This window comes from Thamnophis elegans, chromosome 1 (assembly GCF_009769535.1).
Source record: "Thamnophis elegans isolate rThaEle1 chromosome 1, rThaEle1.pri, whole genome shotgun sequence".
NCBI classification, from domain to species: domain Eukaryota; kingdom Metazoa; phylum Chordata; class Lepidosauria; order Squamata; family Colubridae; genus Thamnophis; species Thamnophis elegans.
In genome coordinates, this window is record NC_045541.1 from 74,768,760 (window position 1) to 74,791,127 (window position 22,368).

The 22,368-nt window shown below is 36.7% G+C and overlaps 1 protein-coding gene across 5 annotated transcripts in view; it reads left to right on the forward strand.

The window, feature by feature from the left end:
* The window catches only part of CPT1A (carnitine palmitoyltransferase 1A), a 59,859-nt gene extending 43,188 nt beyond the window's left edge, over positions 1–16,671 (forward strand). For all 5 annotated transcript variants that reach the window (XM_032220860.1, XM_032220850.1, XM_032220883.1 and 2 more), the window contains 9 exons: positions 725–913; positions 3,703–3,808; positions 4,710–4,826; positions 5,080–5,244; positions 6,391–6,525; positions 8,848–9,000; positions 10,383–10,487; positions 12,914–13,006; positions 14,662–16,671. In XM_032220860.1, the coding sequence (XP_032076751.1) occupies positions 725–913; positions 3,703–3,808; positions 4,710–4,826; positions 5,080–5,244; positions 6,391–6,525; positions 8,848–9,000; positions 10,383–10,487; positions 12,914–13,006; positions 14,662–14,748 (1,150 nt within the window). In that variant the 3' untranslated portion in view covers positions 14,749–16,671. The remainder of the gene's footprint in view (positions 1–724; positions 914–3,702; positions 3,809–4,709; positions 4,827–5,079; positions 5,245–6,390; positions 6,526–8,847; positions 9,001–10,382; positions 10,488–12,913; positions 13,007–14,661) is intronic.
* The last annotated feature ends 5,697 nt before the right edge of the window (positions 16,672–22,368 follow it).

Consider the following 22,368-nt stretch of genomic DNA (forward strand, 5'->3'; position numbering starts at 1 on the left):
GGCATATTCGGGTCCAGTGGTCCAGTATCTGATTTTTTTTAAATATAAGCAATGCTGTGTGTTAATGGTTAGATGGCCTAGACATTAGTATTTGAACATAGATCTTTTTAACAGTATATTTTATTGTGTTTTACTAGTCTGGGTGAAATGTTAATGATGTGCTGTTACATTAAATAAATAAATAGGGGATTGTGGAGACAAGATAAGGAAAGCCAGAGGATTATATGTAGCAAGCTCTTAATTTGCACAGATGCATTTAAACATTATGGTGAAATGCATGGTTAAAATTTGAAGCTTTATATAAATGTTTTGTTTGAGAATGCCATTGCTCTGCAACTTGTTTTTTTCTTCTTCTCATACATAGCATTGGTGAAATTTGCAGAAATTTTTGTTGTTTCTTTATTAGAGAGAGCCAGCTTGAGGGAGTGGTTAAGGCACCAGACTAGAAATCAGGAGACCGTGAATTCTAGTCCTGCCTTAGGCAAGTCACTGTCTCTCAGCCCTGGGGAAAATGCAATGGTAAACCCCTTCTCCAAAAAACATTGCCAATAAAACTGCAGTCCAGGAATTGATACTAACCTGAAGATGTCTACCCACACACAGACACATGAATGCATACAGAGTTCATTAGACATTACTTTAAATCTGAGTATAAAATTACACCCTTTTTATAAGGATGATTCTTCAAGTGATTTGACACAATGTTTTTATATTTGTCTGACAGAATTCCTTGGGCTAAAGCTCGCCAAACGTATTTTGCAAAAGGAAAGAACAAGCAGTCATTGGATGCAATTGAAAAGGCTGCTTTCTTTGTTACTTTGGATGATACTGTTCAAGGTTACAGAGAAGAGGATCCAGTTAAATCAATGGATGCATATGCAAAGGCACTTCTACATGGCAAATGCTATGACAGGTATATTATGCTTGAGAAAGAGGCATTCTTCCATCTTTTTCATGTATATATAAATATTCCATTTTTAGTAGGTGAAAAGAAATATTCTGTCTGAAGGCATGGGTTTGACTATCATTGAAAATCAAAGAACAAATGGTACACTGTTCGGTTAAATGCTTACTGCTTCAATATCTTTTGGTTGTAGTGTTTTTCTGAATAATTAAACAATGGCCCCTTTTAGAAGTCAAGATTAGCTCAGGATTCTGTTTCCTCATTTAAAGAAATATTATATTTGTATCTTTAATTAAAGAGTTGGCTTTGTCCACAAAAAGTATAGTTATAGACGATAATACGGTACATAAATACCTATCGCAATAACCTCTTTATGCAATGCACAGAAAAGAATTAAGAAATGGTAAGCAAAAGAAATATAACAGGAGAGGAGAGATAAAAGAAAAAGGAAATTAGCTCCATTAAACTTTGTGTACATCAACACCATTCACTGTATTTCTCTAAACCTGATCACTAGAGACATGAAAAAATAGTTTTGAAACTGCAACAACCCATTGTATTCTGAAGATTTTTTTCCACATCATTTTGGGTGAGCCGTGGTTTGGTAGAAATGCAAATTAGAATAGCAATAGCTCTTAGACTTGTATACCACCCCTAGTGCTTCACACCCCTCTCTAAGCAGTTTAGAGTCAGCATATTACCTCCAATAATCTGGCTCCTCATTTTACTGACCTCAGAAGGATGGAAGGCTGAGTCGACCTTGAGCCAGTCAGTATCAAACTGCTGGCAGTCAGCAGAGTTAGCCTGAAATACTTCATTGTAACCACTGTGCCACCATGACTGAATGTTTTGGGGATTCCAGTTTTTGGGCAAAACAGAATTCAGTAGGACAAATGAAGCAAGGCTGGTACATGTTGTCCATTTCTTCTCCCAGCACAGCATCTCTCTCTAGTCCTCATCTCCTAATCCCTAGATTTAGCAAAGTCTTCCATTCCTCTCCTTAGCTACTAGTGATGTCCCAATGTGGCAGATTCTGCTGCTTCCAGCCTATAAAAGTAAACATGTACAGTATCCACATTCCCAACAAACATATCTCTAACTTCAGCACAAGCATTCCTTTATGTTTATAGTAAATATGTTAAATAAAAGTAGATGGCACATGCTTCTTTCATTCCCTGCTCAATACCAAATGCATCACTAAGCTTTGGGTCTGCTGCATATCTAAAGTGCAGCCAAAAATATGTCTCTTTCAATTTAACATATAAAATCCATCCAAATTGGATAAAGTTGTGATTCCTACATCTGGTATTTCCTTATCTTAAGTGTTATCTGTGAGATTTTCTAACATATTTGAAGCGGGCTTGTTAATTTATCTCTCAATTGTTCCATTATCTATAGTTTTCCACCATTGGGCAATTACTTTTTTTAGCTGCTAAGGTTAAGTAAAAGATAAATTCATTTGTTTTAAGGTTGATATCCAATCTGTATATATAAAAGCCAAATACCACTCATTCATCACAAAATCTCCAGAACTGTAAAGCCTACAAACTTGAAATTCAGCACGTATGTTCCTCTTGGCTTCTAGGTACTCATTAGAAAGGATTTTTCAAAATGACCATCAGATCATCAGTATTTCCTATACAGTACTATATTAACACGCGTTGATGCTAAGGAGTTAGATGTTCTACTCCCCCTCCCAACCTGAAAGGAATTCTGTTCCAACTGCCAGTTGCCTTATATGGGTGTGGCCAATGCGTGACTCATCCGGCCAGCCTTATCACGTTTCATACCGAAGCATGGGTATCCAGCTAGTCCAGTGAATAAGTGGAGTAACGCTATCTCTGGGTAGTTTTGATTTCTTTTTTCGATAATAATGCTAATCTCATCAGCATTATCAGCTTTAAGAGATTTATGCCAAAAGAGTGGTCACATGGCCATCACAAAAGAAAGTCCCTTTTTTGTAACAACCTCTCTAACTTTTATAAGAACAATTAAGATTGACAGAGTATGTGCCAATTTGACTGGAATCAAGTATGAGTCCTATGCAATCTTCTACTGAAGGTTGAATCAAGAGATGGATCTCCTATTTTGCAATAGTAATAGCTAAATTTTTGAAATAGTTTCTTGTGGTTGTTCGAGATGGTTAAATATTTATGGTTAAATATTTATCCTTCTCCAAACTGGTATAAGAACAAATTGCTGAAGCTCTAATATCTTTATTACTAATAAAGTTGGTTTCAGAAAAATACATGATCACTTACTCATTTTTTTACATTGTCCTTTATCGAGAGTTCCTTGTAGGATTTTTTTATTCTAAATGTTATATCTTCAGCAAAGTCTTCTTTAAGTCAAATTATAGTAATTGTCCTGTTCTCTATATATGTTATTAAAGGGTTGAGGAGAAGTATCCTATATCAAGGCTACATAGTTATTCTTCCAAATTTGGAGCATTGTTTTGACAAAGACATCGATCTTGTTTATTTATTTTTTTAAAATGTTTTGGGTGAAAGAACCATTGATTTATAAAATTGTTTTTAGTAATTGAAATAAGAGTTTCAATTTGAAACTGTTCTTTCGGTGTTTTGCTCCCTTCTCTGTCCTTTCCTTAGTTTTCTTCAGCATTCCTATAATGCACGATTCTTTGCTGAATGTTTATTAGTCTATGTTTGTGGAGAATGAGGCATAGCATCTCCCTGCGGGTATTTTTACCTAAAATCTTTTTGTCAAGTCTATAGATACATCCTCTTGCAGTTGATAAGTATGGTGATAAAACATATGGACATTATTGTTTTTCATAGGTGGTTTGACAAGTCGTTTAATCTCATAGTGTTCAGAAATGGCAAAATAGGCCTGAATACTGAACACTCTTGGGCAGATGCCCCAATTGTCGGACATCTTTGGGAGGTGAGCATTTCTATTACCATGAAATTGTTCATATTAATTAAATTTAATAATTTAAATAAAATGAAATCAAATTTAGCTTTTGCCTTGGTCGTGTTAACCCTGATTGAGTTCCAGTCCCACTAAGGTTGAGTGCATGTTGTGTCCTTTTAACTTGTTCTGTCTTTGTATTTTAAATTCTTTTAGTATTTTTAAAATTGTTTTTATGTAAGCTGCCCGGAGTCCTTCGGGATTAGGCGGCATACAAATTCATTAAATCTTGAATCTTGAAATCTTGAACTATTTTTGGAGTGTCCGTCATTCAAGGGTCAAATGTGATTCTTCCTTTGCAGAAAGTTCAGATCCCTGTTGGAACTATGCAATGGACCATGCAATCATTAGGACTATGACCTAAATTCTACTGCTGTTTCCTATCATAAATCAAATGGATTACAGCAGGGGTGCATGCTTTCTTCCTGAGGAGGAGGGCAATTCTTGGCCTCTGATTAGTATTGAAGACTGCACACTAGGAAGTGAAGAGGGCCAGGAAAATAGATAAAAATAGATATTGATATTATGTTCCTCACATAATAAATCTATGCCAGAAACAGAGTAATTGAAGTTCATTGATAATATTGCATGTGATCCCATGAATCTGCCAAATAGTTTATGTCTCTATCACTCTCTGTCTCTCTCTCTCAATATGGAAGTTTATTGTGTGATATGGGATCATAGCACATTGAGAGAAGATTTTTGACTTGCATAACATCTTGCCTTACCATTGATAATTTGAAGTTTTAAATCAAAATGCAAGATTTAATCAGAAACTTTGATTTATTTTCTTTGTATGGTCTTCAGCAGTATGTTTAACATGCTTGTAAGTATTTCTCTCATTCCCCCAACCATCTATACTATCCACCTCCAGAATGTCATGTTTTCGGACTGTCTTGAATTGGGATACACAGAAGATGGACACTGCAAAGGGGAGGCTACTCTAGGCATTCCTATGCCTACCAAGCTACAGTGGGAAATCTCTGAAGAGGTGGGTGCATATCCAATTCTAGATCCGTGTTATCAGGTATACTTCAGGATGCTACCCTATAGCGTTTCTTAACTGACTGAAGTAGACACCTATCCATTTTTCAATGAAAATGTTATATTTGTTTTTAAAATAGATCAATGTGATCTCTGCTGATTTTGTTTAGGATAAGCTGATAAATTTAGGATTAAATGGTTTAAAAAATATGATCTCTGAATATTTCCTGAATAATAATATGCTTGTTGCTATTATTTAGTGCCAAGAAGTGATTGAGAAGTCTCTCGACATTGCAAGGCCATTAGCAGATGATGTGGATTTTCATTCTTTTCCTTTTGATATATTTGGGAAAGGATTAATGAAGAAAACCAAAACTAGTCCAGATGCATTTGTGCAACTTGCTTTGCAACTGGCTCATTATCGGGTAAGTATCTTAGTTACTAGGTATTAGGTAGTCTAATTTAGACATCTTTTTTTTTTAAAAAAAAACAAGCAAACATAAAGTACCTGATAGAATTTTTGAACTTCCTGCTTAAAAAGAAAAAGTTTCCCCAGATTAAAAAAATGAACGTTCCAGTGTAGCTAATGAGAGCTGACAATCTTTTCTAAAGCTTCCATGCTGAAGCCCTTAATACGGTAGTATTTTTTTTTCAATCACCCAGAAATGAAATTTAAGTAATTAAATGAAAAATATTCTAGAATGTATTTGGGATTAAATTCTGTTGAAGTCAGAAAAAGAATTGTTGAATAGGATTCTGCCATGAGGAAATTAGGTTTTATCTCCATATGCACCTAGATACTGTTGCTCACCCAGGAACAAAGGCTAGTACTATCGCCTTGCTCTCTGTTGCCTTTCTGCCTCCTCTATATAGGTAGTGTACATCTTAGTTTATTCTCATATACTCCTTAGCTTCTTTCTTTATTTTTCTATCTGTCTGTCTTTCTTTTTTTATTTCTTTCGGAAAATTGAGATGGGAATAAAGGTGTGTGTTTGTATTGAAAGTAAGAGTTAATGTTCATATTTATGTGACTGACAATATGATATATATTCATATGTCAAAGAGACGTGGTAGTTTAGCAACTTAAAGACACTGGATTTGTTGACCAGAGAAGGTTGGCTGTCTGCATTTCAGCAGTTCAAGACTTAGCACCGCATGACGGTATGAGCTCCCCTCACTTGATTCAGCTTCTGCCAACCTAGCAGTTCGAAAGCATGCAAATGCAAGTAGATCGATAGGTAATACTTCAGTGGGACTAACGGCAGAAGCAAGAAACCAACCAGCGCCAGACCAGCCCGAATGCAAGGTGAACACCAGAGAAAAAGCCCCGGATGATGTTGACGCTCCAGCAGAATGCCATTAACTGCTCTGTGTGTAGAGCTAGTTCACCCCCTGTAGTACATGGCACGCGACTGTGAATTGAACAAGCTTGCAATCTTAAACAGCCAAACTTCTACTCTGTACTAACATAGTAGACTCCTGGCTTTCATGTACCAACACTTTACACTAAATAAATAATATATGTGACTTGTTTTTACTGTTGCATATAAATAACTTTGTATTTTTCTTAGGACATGGGAAAATTTTGCTTAACATACGAAGCATCTATGACCCGCCTATTTAGAGAAGGCAGAACAGAAACCGTCCGTTCATGTACTGTCCAGTCCTGCAATTTTGTGCAAGCTATGGAAGACCCAAATGAAATTGTAAGTTGAATGTACTAATCAAGTCTAAATATTACCTTCGCTTTTACCTAAGTTTACTTTTATTTAAGCCCACAATTTCAAAGACAAACAGGTAGTTTGATTTGCTTTCCTGGGTTATACATTACAATACAATACATTTGTATTGTACAATACAATATTAAAATAAAGTTGGAAATATTTCACGTTTTTTCCCTTAGAGAAATAGTTGATTGAGGTCAGGAAAACTTTAGCGTGAAAACATTTTTTTCCATGCAATTTCTGCTTTTAATTTTATGTAAACATTGTTAGTTTTTTCCAAACAGAGCACACTAAATTTGTGAGTACATATACAGAACTTCCTGAAACTAAGTAGCTGGGAAAAGGTGAAGCCATCTGGTGGTCATAAAGAGTACTATTTATGTTTGGTATATTAAGTTTAATAGTTCAAAGTGTCGACTGTTCATTTTCAATTATTGAACATGTTATTAAAAAGTTTTCTGTGTAGAAGTACTCTTTTTATCTTTCATATTACTTAAACCACGTGTTTAGATTTCCAGAGCAATATGTAAAAGCCATTAAATCTTCACCGTTATGAATCATTGATGATAGGGACATAAAATCACAATTTTCCTGTGATTAATGTGTGATTTCAAATGAGTACAGAGAAAACGTAGGACACAATAGATCCGTGATGGTAAACCTATGGTACCCGTGCTGGAAGTGATACACAGAGCCATCTCCCCAGGCACGCCAGCTGTCGCCCATTGCTCTTCCAGGTTCGGCTGGTCTTCGCGCATGCAGGAGCGCCGAAAACCAGAAGAGCAGCTCTCTGGCACGCTTCTGGTTTCCAGTGGGCACGTGCGCGCTGGCCAGCTAGTCTTCATGCATACATGCATGCCAGAAACCAGAAGACCAGGTGACCGCCGTACATGTGGAAACTGGAAGCTTTTCTTCCAGTTTCTGGTGCTACCCCGCGCATGTGTGCACGCTCCTGTTTTGGCACTCGGTGTCAAAAAGGTTTGCCAACACTGCAATAGATCTAGGTAGTAAAAAATATAAATTTATATCATTAAGAGTTTTAGTGCTATAATCAAACCATCATAGAAACTTCATATGGAAGTGTCCATAGTTTGAGTGCTAGTTTTATAATAATATAAAAGTTGATTTGTTCATTTGTTCAATCACTTTTGCCTCTTTGTGAGAAAGATATCATTTTGCAGCATTGTTTGTTAACTCTGAGTCCTTGTACGTTTATATCATCAATCATAATACTTATCTACCTTGACTTTTGTTGGCCTTTTTTTCAATTATTTTACACTTTTTTCCTATCATATGTCCAACATATGATATGAATAATTTCAGTACAGTGTTAAGAGTTTCCCACAAGCAGTCTGGTTTCGCTTCCTTTAGTATTGGATGATTTGTTCTTTTGACAGTTCTATGTATTGTCAAACTTTTTCTCCAACATCACAGTTAGAGCTGTCTTTGTTTTGTTTAGGCTTTCTGATGATCTGAATTTCACAGCAATATAAAAAGTAATAAAGTCAGGATAAAATCTAATAAGTAAACAGCTTGTACTTGGGGAAATCATACTTTGGACAAAACGTACTTTTGTTATCAGCAGATCTCTGCACTTCAACATTTTGTTTAGATTTATTACCTAATTCCATGTAGCATTTCTGTACATTTTTGCTTCTCAGAAGATAAAACGTGTTATTTTTTTCTCCTTTTATTTGCATTGGATTGGCATTACACATCTTTTTAAAATAGTGAGCAGCAGATCAGCATTTATCTTGCCTTCTTTCATCTTGAGCAAAATATTATTTAAGGTTTCTTCATGTTCAGCCTTTAAAGTAATTCAATCAGCATATTTGAAATTGTTGGTGTTTCAGTAATTTTAATTCCAGTATCTGTCTTCTAGTCCATCTTTTTGCACTGCATATAAATAGATGGGATGCCAATAAAACAAACACAGAAAACTTAGAACTGCCTTTCCCTTCCCATTATCTATCAGATGCAACAATGTGATACACACATCTGCCTCTTTTGACACACACACAAACATACAGACACACATAAAACAACTCCCTTTTCTACTCTCCATCCATTTGTTTCTTAATAAATTTCCACGTTAAATAAAATCATTTTTAGAAGTAGTACAAGTGCAGTGGGAAATTGTACAGATGAGGAAAGTCCAGTGGGTGGGATACTACATTCCAGGTGTTTGTTCCTAAAGGGACTTTAGTAGTTGAATCTGCTCTTGTCTTTTTTCTAGAATTTGATGTTTCATTTTAATAGCATTTAAACAGAAATAGAGAGTTGTTTCCCCCTTTTAATTTACAGCCTGAAAAGAAGCGTAATCTATTCAAGGCTGCTGCTGCTACTCATCAGTGCTTATATCGTCTGGCCATGACTGGTGCTGGCATTGATCGTCACCTTTTCTGTCTTTATGTGGTCTCCAAGTACCTTGCTGTTGAATCACCTTTTCTGAAAGAAGTAAGTAGCCATATAATACGTGTAAATAATTTGGGTTTTTTCTCTTCCTAAAATTTTTGTTGGTATCTTTAATGATCTGTTGTTCAAACAGTTGAAAACCTTTTAAGCTAGAAACTTTGAAACATTTTGAGAAAACTTTCCGAGGCTTAAAATCTTTGCAAAACTGAAAATAAGTGTATTTTAAGAATTTAGTATATTAAAGAAGGTGTGTGTGTTTGTGTGTGTGTGTGTGTGTGTTTGCAAATTTTAAATGTGTACATTCAGCATTATGAACACTTAATTTATTGAAACAAGAATTACAATCATTTGCAAGTGCTATGCCATATTTGGTCTTAGCTTTTTTATGCCTGGAGTCATAGAAATAGAAGTGTTGAATACAAAAGTGGAAGGTATGCATTGTATTCAATCAAATTAAGAATCAAACTGGGATGGTTTGGAAAGACCTGGGGGGCTATATGAAACAAAATGGTTTTTCTAAGAAGCAGGCCAAGGAGTCTGCCGAAATTTACACATTTATCCTGAATAAGGATAACTGCAAGAGAAAAGTAATAAAAGGAAGTGAGCTGGTGCGTATATGGTCACTTTCCTATAATTTTGGTAACATTTAGTTTGCCATGGTCTTCTGGGATTGTTTTTGACCACCTAGTCTAGCCTACAACCCTTGAAGTTTGAATGATACATATATGTAGTTGAGGAAACTGCAGCTTTTCCTAAAGTTGTGCAGCTATCCTCTACAATTTTCATATATGCCAGAGAAGATACAGTTACTATTAGGTGTTTCGATTGGGGGGTGGGTGGGTTCAGGGTTTAATACCTTTTCTGTGGTATACTGCACATATGATCCATCCTTGAACTGTTGTGCTTTCTTTAACTTTTGTGCCACAGAAGTATTTCAGGGATTATTTTTAATAGAAAGCAGACTAAATTGTATGTAAAATGCAATAAAATCAGAAAAAGATGTTTTGTATCACATTTTGCAGGCTTTATTTACACCTCTATGCCATTCTTAATAACAATTTCTCATCACTATCACCAAAATAATTTGGAATATATGATCTAATTTCACGAGAAACCAGCTATAATAAATAGAATATTCTCTGATCAGGCCTTTGAGAATTGAAAGCAACATGCATTGCATAATTGACATATCTTCCATTCACAATTCATGGGAAAACTCCACTATTCATTCCAATTAATGCTCTGGGGAAATTTCCAGTAGTGACATTCCATCCCTTTTGGGGAAATTGTGGTTATAAGAGAGGTTTTGGCAAAAGTGCAGATGGTTTGCTTACTCAAGCTGCACGTGTCCTTTGATTTCAAAATAGTAGTTTTTGTTCCTGTAAGCAGCTGAAAAGAGTAATATCTTCTATCGTCTTTCTCAGGTTTTGGCAGAACCCTGGAGACTTTCAACAAGTCAAACACCTCAACAACATATTGATCTGGATAAGAATCCTGGAATGGAGTCCAGTGGTGGAGGCTTTGGACCTGTATGTCTGCATATATGTTATTGTAAACATCTAGTATTACAGATCACCTCATGCCCAACCACATTTTTTAATCATACAATGCTGCAGACATATGCTCAAATATTTATCAATGGAAACATGAACTTTATGAATCTTAAGCTTTTATATCTAAGGAAAAGAGCAAAAATGCAATTAAATGAGTTGTTAATCAGAAATGTTATATTTAAAAAAAAACTGATTGAACAACATTAGATGAATTGTTGTTCTTATAACCTAAGCAATTACCCTAGTTTTCATATTATAATTTTTGAGATGGGCAGAATCTATTAATTCTATCAGTCAATGTATAGTTTAACGAAAGGCTGAGAAGTGAATATTGTTTATAAATTGAAACAGATCAGTGAAGGAAAAAGTTATGTTTCTTTTTTTTATGAATGTATTAACCGCCCAACCAATAATATATTAAAAATCCATGAAAATAAATTTAAATAATGCACTGTATAATTTAAGAAACCCCAACTAAGAGATTCTGCAAACTGAATATCTTACTCAAATGTTTTTATATATTTTATGAAATTAACCATATAATAATAAAAGTAGCAGAGAACCAAAAATCAAATTAAGATTCATTGTAGTAAATGTGACTGCTCCATATTTTAACAAATAAATGCTGCTTTGATAGCTTATTCCTCTTCTATTGTATAATGTCAACTTAAGACCACTTGTCACACGAAAGACAGAAGTAACAAAATAAATCTGTTCCTTATTTTAGAACAATGTCAGAAATTGATATAAATTGATGTTATATCACGAATATGATACCTTCACGTGTGGAGAAAATCAGTTATGGCACGGGATCAAATATCACCAATACGTGGACAATACTCAACTGTATCTGTCCGCCCCGTGCCAACTCAGCAAAGCAGTAGAAGTGATGTGCCAGTGCCTGGAGGCTGTCAGGGTCTGGATGGGAGCAAACAAGCTTGCACTCAATCCCGACAAGACTGAGTGGCTATTGATGCTCCCTCCCAAGGATGGTCCAGACATTCCATCTCTTAGCCTGTGGGGTGAAATTATACACCCCTCAGAGAGGGTCTGCAATTTGGGTGTCCTCCTGGATCCGCAGCTGACGTTAGAACATCATCTGTGAACTGTGACCAGGGGGGCCTTTGCCCAGGTTCGCCTGGTGCACCAGTTGCGACCCTATCTGGACCGGGAGGCCCTTCGGATGGTCACTCATGCCCTCGTCACCTCAAGACTGGATTACTGTAACGCGCTCTACATGGGGCTGCCCCTGAAGAGTGTTCGAAGACTGCAATTGGTCCAGAATGCAGCCGCGCGAGCAATAGTGGGTGAACCTAGATACACCCACGTTACACCTATCCTCCGCGAGCTGCACTGGCTCCCCATTGGTCTCCGGACACGCTTCAAGGTGCTAGTCGTTACTTTTAAAGCCCTACATGGTTTAGGACCTGGCTACCTGAGAGACCGCCTCCTGCCATTTACCTCCCAAAGACCAATAAGGTCACACAGATTGGGCCTCCTCCGGGTGCCATCGGCCAGTCAATGTCGGTTGGCGGCTCCCCGGGGGAGGGCCTTCTCTGTACCTGCTCCGGCCCTATGGAACGATCTCCCCGTAGAGATCTGGACACTTACTACTCTTCCGGCCTTCCGTAAAGCTACTAAGACCTGGCTGTTCCGGCAGGCCTGGGGCTGTTGATTAGTATTCAGCCCCACTCTAAGCAGTATGCATGATGTGTAATTTTAATAATTGTATTCTTATTTTAATTTTTATATATGTCCCTTTGTCTTGTCTGTAAGCCGCCCAGAGTCCCTAGGGAGTGGGCAGCATAAAAATGTCAATAAACCTATAAACCTAAACCTAAACAGTTAAAAAAAATTAATAGGGAGATGATTAAATTTTATTATATGATTTTTTTTAGTTCTCAATAGGACCATCCATAAATAACTTTCAGAAAAGTTTCTCTGATCACTATAACATTTATAGATTTTTGCCAAATTTTCTGCCTTTTCCCCAAGAAATTATATTCCCTCATATACATTTCCTACATAATTTCCTAAACAAATTCATTAGATTATTTGAATTCTTTATAATTCAATATGGCTGATGTTCCATTTGCCTTAAATACATTTGACTAATAATTGTGATTAATCACAGTGCGTGATTTAATTATTGAGGTTATATCAGTTTTTTTAAAAGCAAATGGTTCCTATCATCTTGAGAATGCACAGTATATTAGCCTGACATTCCTTTCAATTCTTCCCAGAATGATAAACTGTTTTCAAATGATTCCTGTCTTTATTGAAACATAAAAATATGTCCTATTATTGAATATCTTATACTGGACTTTAAAAACAAAATAGTCTTGAGCTGGTTTGTTATGGACATGTAGAGAACTGAGGTATTCTACATATATTTTCTACAGGTTGCTGATGATGGATATGGTGTATCGTACATTATTGTGGGTGAGGATCTCATCAACTTCCACATATCCAGTAAATTTTCCTGTACTGAAACAGTAAGTATTTTATTAATTTTATGGTCTATTACTCTCATCCTGTATGATTCACTAATAGCCCCATTTTTGTATCAGGTATATTTTTTTGCACTGCTTATCTCAAAAGAAAATTGGATCTATAAGAAACTGTAAAACATACATAATTAGTTTTAAAATATTGCCCAATATTTTTAGATAATGTACTTCAGTATTCCAAATAAGCATGTATAAAATCTCGTTACACTAAACAAAGGTTGGAAAATATAGATGTCAGCTGCAATCTTCTATAGGTTTTGTTTCTGGCTTTTTTATTTATCTATTTATTTAGCACATTTTTATGGCACCCGACTCCCAACAACTCTGAGCAGCTCAGAACAAGTAAAACAAGAGCACAGTTAATAAAAAATAAAAATTGAGCAGGAAGAAAGGAAACGGATTTTACTTTCTCTTGCCTAAGACCTGGGCAAAATGCCTTGTATTCAAGGCCCATCAACAGCCAAGAGGGAACCATCTGGTTCTTGCAGGGAGCCTCCTTCCAAAGGGCAGATGTTGCTGCGGAGTAGGCTCATTTCTGGGATCCCAATAGATGGCTTTAATCATCAAAAGAACCTGGACTGTGCCAACCCTGGTAGATTAAATTGTCCAGAAAGATACATCCAGGATCAAAGATGGAGTATCCCCAGACTTTGGCAGCTCAAACACTCACAACCCCTTAGTCGGGGTAAGATCAGGTCAGAGATGATTCCTCTCCATGCAGATCCCAACAGCCTTAAGGCACCAGGATTGCAACAGATCCCTGGTACTTATAAGCCACTGATCACTGGGGTTTGGGAGAACTACCTTTAACTCTCATATACCCAGTGAAAGGGGCAGAAGGTTGCAGTGTTCTCCCTGAGAAGAGAGCTGAACTGTGTGTAAGAGAGAGAGCAAGGAGACAGTGGATTAGGTGAATTTGGAGGTATGGATATTTATATGTAGACAGGCATACCGTTAAACACTTCAACATCTCATGAAATTCTCGGGGACCAAAGTTTAAGTAAAATCTTCGACTTCTAAAGCAGTGGACACATCCATTTATGCAACTTTCTTACCAACATAATGAAAGTATCTTGCCATTGCCTTTTGTAAAATTGTTCTCAGTCAAGTACTAACCAGGCCCAGCTTTGCTTTGCTTCTAGGCCTGGATCCAATCAGATAGATACTGTCACTCTATATTAAGCAGTTTTCTGAGATAAAGTGGCTAATGTAAGATACACCATAACCAACAGCCTAAAACTGGCTTTATCTTACATAACTAATATAGTGATGCTGCTGTTGATACATATTCATCCAAGCCTCAGAAATGACTTTCTGAGTCACATCAAAATGGCATTGGAACCTACCTTTTTCCACTTTCATCATATACTTATCTACTAATATCATATATCTAATTTAGTAGATATCGGTATCATAAATGTTTACAGTAAATAAATAAAATCAAGTCCGAATTATTTTCCAAACATTAATCCTATTAAAGGTTTTATAAAAAGAACCTATAAAAATCACATCACTGAATAAACAAAAGTATATAGCATCACATATTTAAAAAGTAGAATTATGTATATGCGTGCATTATGTGCACTATAAGATTGCTTTGTGATTGTGAATTTGAATTTTAACTTTTTTTTTTTTTTTAGAATTCTCATCGTTTTGGGAAAAACCTCAAACAAGCGTTGTGTGACATTCGTGACTTGTTTCACTTCGGCAAAAACTCTACTAAATGATTTTTCTAACAGTAGAACAACTAGTTGGTCAATGTTGGAGATGAGAACTCTTCTGTACAGTGACTGAAAATAAGCTATGCTGAGCAGCATTCCATTCCCAAGTATATAAACTATTCTTGTGTGGCTTCAACGGCCAACCCTTTGATTCTTCAGAAGAATTTTCTTTTTCATGAGAAATGACTGTTGAGATTTTTGTATTTGCTGAGAAATAGCAACATGAAATTTATTCCTGGTTTGTCTTAATTTAACAATTTTTTATTTGTGTTCTGTAAATTAAGAGAATATGTATGTGTATTCCAAGCTCATGCTAATAGAAAAAATATGACTTGAAATATAATAGCAAAAGGCATAATTGATTTAATTGTTGGTGAGAGTTTTTTCAGAAAGTTATCGTTTAGGACATACATAATAAAGGCATTTCATTGAACATTTAGAAACATCTAAAGGCAAATTAGTGAATTGTACTTGGTGAGGGGAAATATTTTGCTATTTGGAATTAAGCCTGTCTTGCTACTTGAAATGTCAGATGAGGTTTTTTCTGTATACAATTTTAAAGCCTGTATTTGCTGAATTTCAAAAGTGGAATGGCTGAATTTGAAAAATAAGAATGCTGAATTTGCAGTAATGTTGAGTATAATATCTGCAGATAAAAATGAATATGTTTTCATGGAAAATCTCATAAATAGTTTTTATTTGTATTATACAATAAAATCTATTTCTTATGAGACTAATTTTACACAGATACAAAAAAGTGAAGTTATGTTGCTTCAAGAGTTTGTTTCATCCCATCACTCTTTGTGCATTACAATTAATCAGCTGGTTTAAAATCTGTTGAGACAATCTTCAGTATAAAGATCAGTCAAAGTAGTTTGACCACCTTCTGCCTTAAGAAATTATCATATGAGTGTATTCCAATTCCAATAGTCATTAATATAAACACCTAACACTTAAATGTCATAGATTAGAGTTATCTCAGTTTTTTTAAATGTAGAGAATGTGACAAATCATGAATAGTATTACTAAAAAATCTGCATTAGAAATTACAAAGAAAAAATATAGTTGGTCTTATGGCTGGCAGGAACTTTATTCAGACCAGAATCAGAAATGCAAATATTACAAAAATCAAAAAATGAAATCTCAACAGTCTTTACATAAGACACAATTCTTATGAGTCTCTCATAAGTCTTTACATAAAGCGCTAAAAGGCCTTATCCACCAATTATCTGGTTTTTAATTTAATGGCTTTAAGACACATCAAGTAACAAATATGGAAGTTAATCTAATAAAACACTGAGCTTTTAATACCAATAGAAGATATGGGATTGAAGTTGCTGTCCTGAGAATTTGCTATTAGATTTTTTGACTTCAATTAATGCAACTCAGTTATATTATTCCCTAAATAAATATTGATATATAAATCTGCAAAAGAATAGAAGGGTCATGTTTCATATGATCAAGAATGGTAAACACAAAATTATGGGGTGGGAGGGGGGGAGCAATGGATGTCATGCTGCATTCTTAAGTCAGTGTTCTGTTAAGTATATGCTTTATTTTAACAACTGACCAGTCTCTATATTCTAAGAATTTTTTTATCATCAAGAGCATTATTAGGTTTGACTCAGGTTTTAGATATTAGAATTGTAAACATGCTTAATTAGTGCATTATCAATGCAATGTTTCATATTTTAAGGAAATGTAAATGTGTAATTGGCTGAAGTTAACATGAATTTTACTGTAAGTGATTGAAAGGTTAAATGTCTTTTTTTTAAAAAAATTGACACAAAAACAGTTTCTGACCTTGGTCCTCTTAAGAATGTCAACTGCCTGTATATAATACTGCTTTTGGTTGTAAATCTTTAAACACATAGTAAACAGCTTATTCTTAATAAAAATATTATTTAAAGGTGTGAATTTTATATTAGATATATGGACTGTTCTCATTATTTATAACTTTCATAGAAATTTCTATTGAAATTTATTTTGAAATAATTGGTTTGACAATATTTAGACTTTAAATATGTATATGTATGTATATGTATGTGTATGACTATTCAAAGTTACAGCAGCACTAAAAAAGTCACTTATGACCATTTTTCACACTTAGAACCATTGCAGCATCCCCTTGGTCACATGATCAAAATTTAGATGCTTGACAACTGACTCATTTATTTTGATTTCAGTGTCCCAGAGTCATGTGCCAGGGTCACCTTGGTGACCTGACAAGCAATGAGGAAGCCAGATTCATTTAACAATCTATTACTAACTTCACAATTACAGTGATTTACTTAACAGCTGTGGCAAGAAAAGTCATAACATGGGGCAAAATTCACTTAACTATTTCACTTAGCAACAGAAGTTTTGGGTGAATTGTTGGTTGTAAGTCGAGGGCTACCTGTAAATGAGTATTTGCTTGTCCACATATGTACAAATACAAAAAACATAAGAGCCCAAAGGTTTCCTAAGAAATGTTTAAACTATGTTTTCCCATATTCTTCACTTAAACATAGAGTAAAACTAATACTGTCTACTAGTATTTAAAGTTTACCCCATTATATTTTCTGTATCATATTAGCTGCATTTGGAAGTAATAGTTAGAATTTTAAAAAATCCTGAAGTTTACATGTTTTGCTTAAGTTCTTAGCATAATATTCTAAGTCCAATTTATTTTGTAAATGTCTGTATTTTGGTGTGTATCACTTAATCATAAAAACTGAGATTCCTGGAATCTTAAATCTTTTTTTTTCCTGAGATGAATCTAATAATGCTTGGCCATTGATGAAACAGCATCTCCTGCTGAAGTGAATTCCCATATTCTCTTAAAGGATAGAAGACTTTTAAAAACATACTTGGGAGAAATGAACCCAAATCCTGCTGTGGTCATATAACAGCATCATATATTCACAGGGGAGCAGGAGATTTTGCTGTTGTATCAGCTATTTAAAATTATTAGTTTTAAGAGCTAGTAGTCCCAAATCAGTCAAGGAGCTTTCTTTTATTTATAAATTTATATGCTGCCCATCTCACTATAATTTGAGATTTTTCAATGAGTCAGCATATTGCCCCCAACAAACCGGGTCCTCATTTTACCCACCTCGGAAGGATGGAAGGCTGAGTCAACCCTGAGCCGGTGAGATTTGAACAGCCGAACTGCAGAACTTCAGTTAGCTGAAGTAGCCTGCAGTGCTGCATTTAACCACTGCGCCACCTCGGCTCTTGAAGTTCAACAGCTCAAAGGGCAAGATTAAAAATTTTCACTTCCTGATGCTGAAGGCACAATGAAGCCTATACCCTACTTAGGTACAGTTATTTATTCACTTAACCTATCTAATGCTGCTACAATGTAATAGCATGCAGTGATGTGACCTATGCTCATTCAGTTGCTGGTTAGTAAAGCATATTTTCCTTGATAGAAGGGAAAATACTTTGAAAACCATGATAGGCTAATGAACATCCATTTCCCCAGATATTAGAATGTTCCCCACTCCAACAATCTTCCAGAAGCCACTGAAGACCTGGTTCTGCCAGCAGGCCTGGGGAACCCAGAGTGGGACAGAGTCCATTAAATGGCTTGTGTGATGTATTGTTACTGTGGTGAGGATGGGATGCTATTATATTATTTTATTAATTTGTTATTTGATTGTTTTCTTTTTTATAGAAAAGGTGGTGCAGTGGTTAAATGCAGCACTGCAGACTACTGCTAGATCAGTTCAGCGGTTCAAATCTCACCGGCTCAGGGTTGACTCAGCCTTCCATCCTTCCGAGGTGGGTAAAATGAGGACCCAGATTGTTGGGGGCAATATGCTGACTCTCTGTAAACCGCTTAGAGAGGGCTGAAAGCCCTATGAAGCGGTATATAAGTCTACTGCTATTGCTATTATATATGTTTTAATATTCCTGTAAGCCACCTTGAGTCGCCATATGCAAATAGGTGGCAATACAACTTTTTAAAATAAATTAAAGACAGTGGCATGTGTTGCCTTCTCTCACTTGTCTCTGCATATCTATCAATAAACAAGACTTAACCTGGTAGACACAATAGCTTCCTTGGCATCTTGAGCAGAAAAGGTTATTTTCTGAATTTCTCGCACATATGTGCTAGTCACTCCCGACTCTAGGGGGCGGTGCTCATCTCCGTTTCAAAGCCAAAGAGCCAGCACTGTCCAAAGGCGTCTCCGTAGTTATATGGCCGGCATGACTAAACGCCAAAGGGACACAGAGTGCTATTATCTTCCCACCAAAGGTGGTTCCTATTTTTCTACTTGCATTTTTACATGCTTTTGAACTGCTAGGTTGGCAGAAGCTGGGACAATTAAATGGAGCTCACTCCGTTACGCAGCACTAGGGATTCGAACCGCCGAACTATCGACCTTTCTGATCGACAAGCTCAGCGTCTTAGCCACCATGTGCCATGGTTATTTTGTAGATCACCTAAAATCTGGGACTTGAAGGTGGAGGTAGGGTGGTAAGATAATCACCCTGTTTTTTAGAAGCAACACTAGCACCAAAAATGAAGGAAACGGGCCTTTGTCTCTACTGCGAAGTGTTTCCTATTCAAATTTTTCACTTTCTTGTGATTTGCCTGCTTGTCTTTAACTTTACAGCAATTGAATATAAATGGTAGAATTTAAGAAATTGTTAGTTTGCCATGTATAAATACATGTGGTTCATTATCTTATCCAATTAAAATAGGACATAAAGTAAGATTTGGACATTAAGAGTGAACATATGGGGTCAGGCTGGATAGCCTCTTGGGGCCCCTTTCATCTTGTTATTATAAAGTAAAAGACGAGTTTGAAGCTTGCAAAAGAATATATGAAGCCGCAGAGTTCAGTTAAAGTTCTCACAAAACCACAGAGTTCAGCTAAAGTTCTTACAAAGCCACGTAGCCATTATGAGACTAGAGCTCCATACCTGCAGCCCAGACAAAAGGGGAAGTAAGACAGTATCTGCTTATAAGGTGTCTTTCCTCAAGATAACCAATCAGAAATGGGTTAAGTAGTTCCGTGTTATGCTGCTTTTGACAATGTATAAGAATGTATGCTTCCATTAGAAGACTTGTTCAGAAGTTACATGCTAGCCTTTGACTAGCTTTTCTGAACCTGGCTGCCAAATAAACTTCTCCTTGATCCTGAGACGTCTAAGCCCTGTTATTTTCTGCAACACAATAAGGAACATACATGCATGAATATAAGCACAAGCTCCACTCCACCCCAAAACATCACATGCAATAAGCAATGTGTTCCAGTCAAGGGTGGGTTCCTGCCAGTTCTAACCTCTTCTGTAGAAGAGGTTCCACAAATCTACCATGCCGTTTAGAACCGGTTCTAGCCCCCTCCCCCCGCCCGTCCGCACATCATCAAGATGAAGAGTGAGAGGAGGAATTCTGGACATTGAAGTCCACAAGTCTTAAAGCTGTCAAGTTTGAAAAGCCCTGGGTTTTTTTTTCTAAAGTTAGGGGTGCAAGGGTCTTGTAACTTGACAGCTTTAAGACTTGCACACTTCAATGCCAGAGTTCCTGAGCCAACATGACTGTGGGAGGGATTCTGGGAGTTGAAGTCCACAAGTCTTAAAGCTATCAAGTTTGAACACCCCTGGTTTTTTTTCCTAAAGGGTGGGTGCAAGGGTCTTGTAACTTGACAGCTTTAAGACTTGTATGCTTCAAATGCCAGAGTTTCTGAGCCAACAGTTTGGTTGCTAAGCAAGAGCGTTGTTAAGTGAGTTTCACCACATTTACAAGTTGGCCACTCCCACCCAGTCACATGGCTGGCAAGCCACTCCCACCCAGTCACATGGCTGGCAAGCTACTACCACAAAGCAGGCCACACCCACAGAAGAGGTTCTAAAAAAATTTGAAACCCACCACTGGTTCCAGTGGTCCCATTCTTCTCACCTGTCTTAGACATTTCACTGGGGGAAAAGAGGTTACACGGTGTCTGCAATGTTAGTATGTATAACAAAGGTATTCATTCCCTTAAAAGGGAAAAAAGACAAATACCACAACCGTACAGTATTTATATTTCCTTTTGTAGAATATTAAGTGCAAGTTGCATAACTTTCTTTCTTGAGGATTTAACTTCCTAAGTGTAGAAGGCTGTATTTATTATTGTGCAGAATAATTAAAAAGCAAGGTATATGTTAGAGTGGTCTGACTGAAGAATAAGAAACCCACCAACCTACAGGTTTTTAAGTACAGTAAAGACCAGTAAGTAAGCTATCAAGGACAATGCGCTTGCCTGCCGGTGGTTAATGACTGTCAATCTCCGGGTGTTCGCAGGATCTCCTAGTTTGATTTATAGTTGATATGAATTTGGGTGTACGGTCTCATGTGCATAGCAGCCCTTTTTACCTATTATCCCCGTTGGAGAGAATGTTTTGTCTTTTGCTCAGAAATGCAGCACTTCGTCTTCCCCTCCATTTTTTCTTCGCAAAGTGAAAAGGTCGCAACAACCTTGCCCATTATTTAAGTCCTCTCATCTCCTGAGAGGATGAGCACGAATCTGAAACTGGACCGTGTAGAATAAGACCGTGCATTTCCAAAACCCACCGCTGCCCTGCAAACCAAGCGCGCCCAGCCACCGGCGAAGCGCTCGGTGTGGATGGGTGGTGTTTGTACTCTCGGAGATCAGGTCATCTGACCAGGAACCAGCGCGTGCTCTCCAAGCTCCGTCTCAGCTCGAGGCACCCGCGGCTCCCCCCCGCTCCCCGCCCAACGGCTCTTCCTCCGCAAATTAGAGCAGGCGCTCGTCAGCGTGATGGAAGGGAAAAGGCGGGAATCTGCCGAGGAGGAAGGTGAGCGGGAGAGACGGAGAGAAACGTAGAAGTTACTGTACTATATGTACGAATGACTTGTTCTCCTCATATGACTTGCGCACGCACGAACCTCCCCCCCCCCCGACAGAATCGATAAATATTTGGGGGGGGGGTAATGTGATCAGATCTGTGGCCCTTTTCTCTGAGGTAACGCGTATTAGTCTACCCAGCAGCTGGAACTGGAACTGGTATAGGTGGATAAAGATAATGCACGCTTATTAAACCCTGACGTAACCGCAAGTCCTTTCAGTACAGGCGGCATTGTAAACTCTGAGGCAGCCCATCTTCGATCACCCATGAAAAAGTCACTATTCATTATTTTCAGAAGAGTGTATATGTATGAAAAAAAAAAGAGCCAACAACTGTATGTATAAATTATTTCCATCATGCACAGTGCAAAAAAAAAGCATTCCTGAAGAGCTGTATATATAGACCTAAATTCCTATTCAATTTACTTGGTACAGATGATGAAATTCTGTAGGTGTGTATAATCATTTCATACCATTAATATATTGTATCTACAATTCACCATCCTCATATCATTGGTTTATCAGCATTGGAACCTACCCTAAAGAAGAGTCTTCCACCAAAAATTCATATCCATCACTCCACACCTTAGAAAAAAACTTAATTAAAATCTGAACTGTTCAAAGAATATTTAATATCTTCATTGGTACATCTCTTATAACTGTTAAATTAACATTTTAAAGAAACATTGCAGTTTATATTATTGTATTTTACAATTATTTTAGTTTGTAATGTGCACTACCATGAGTTCCTGTGGAATTTGATGGTATTATGTACAGGTAG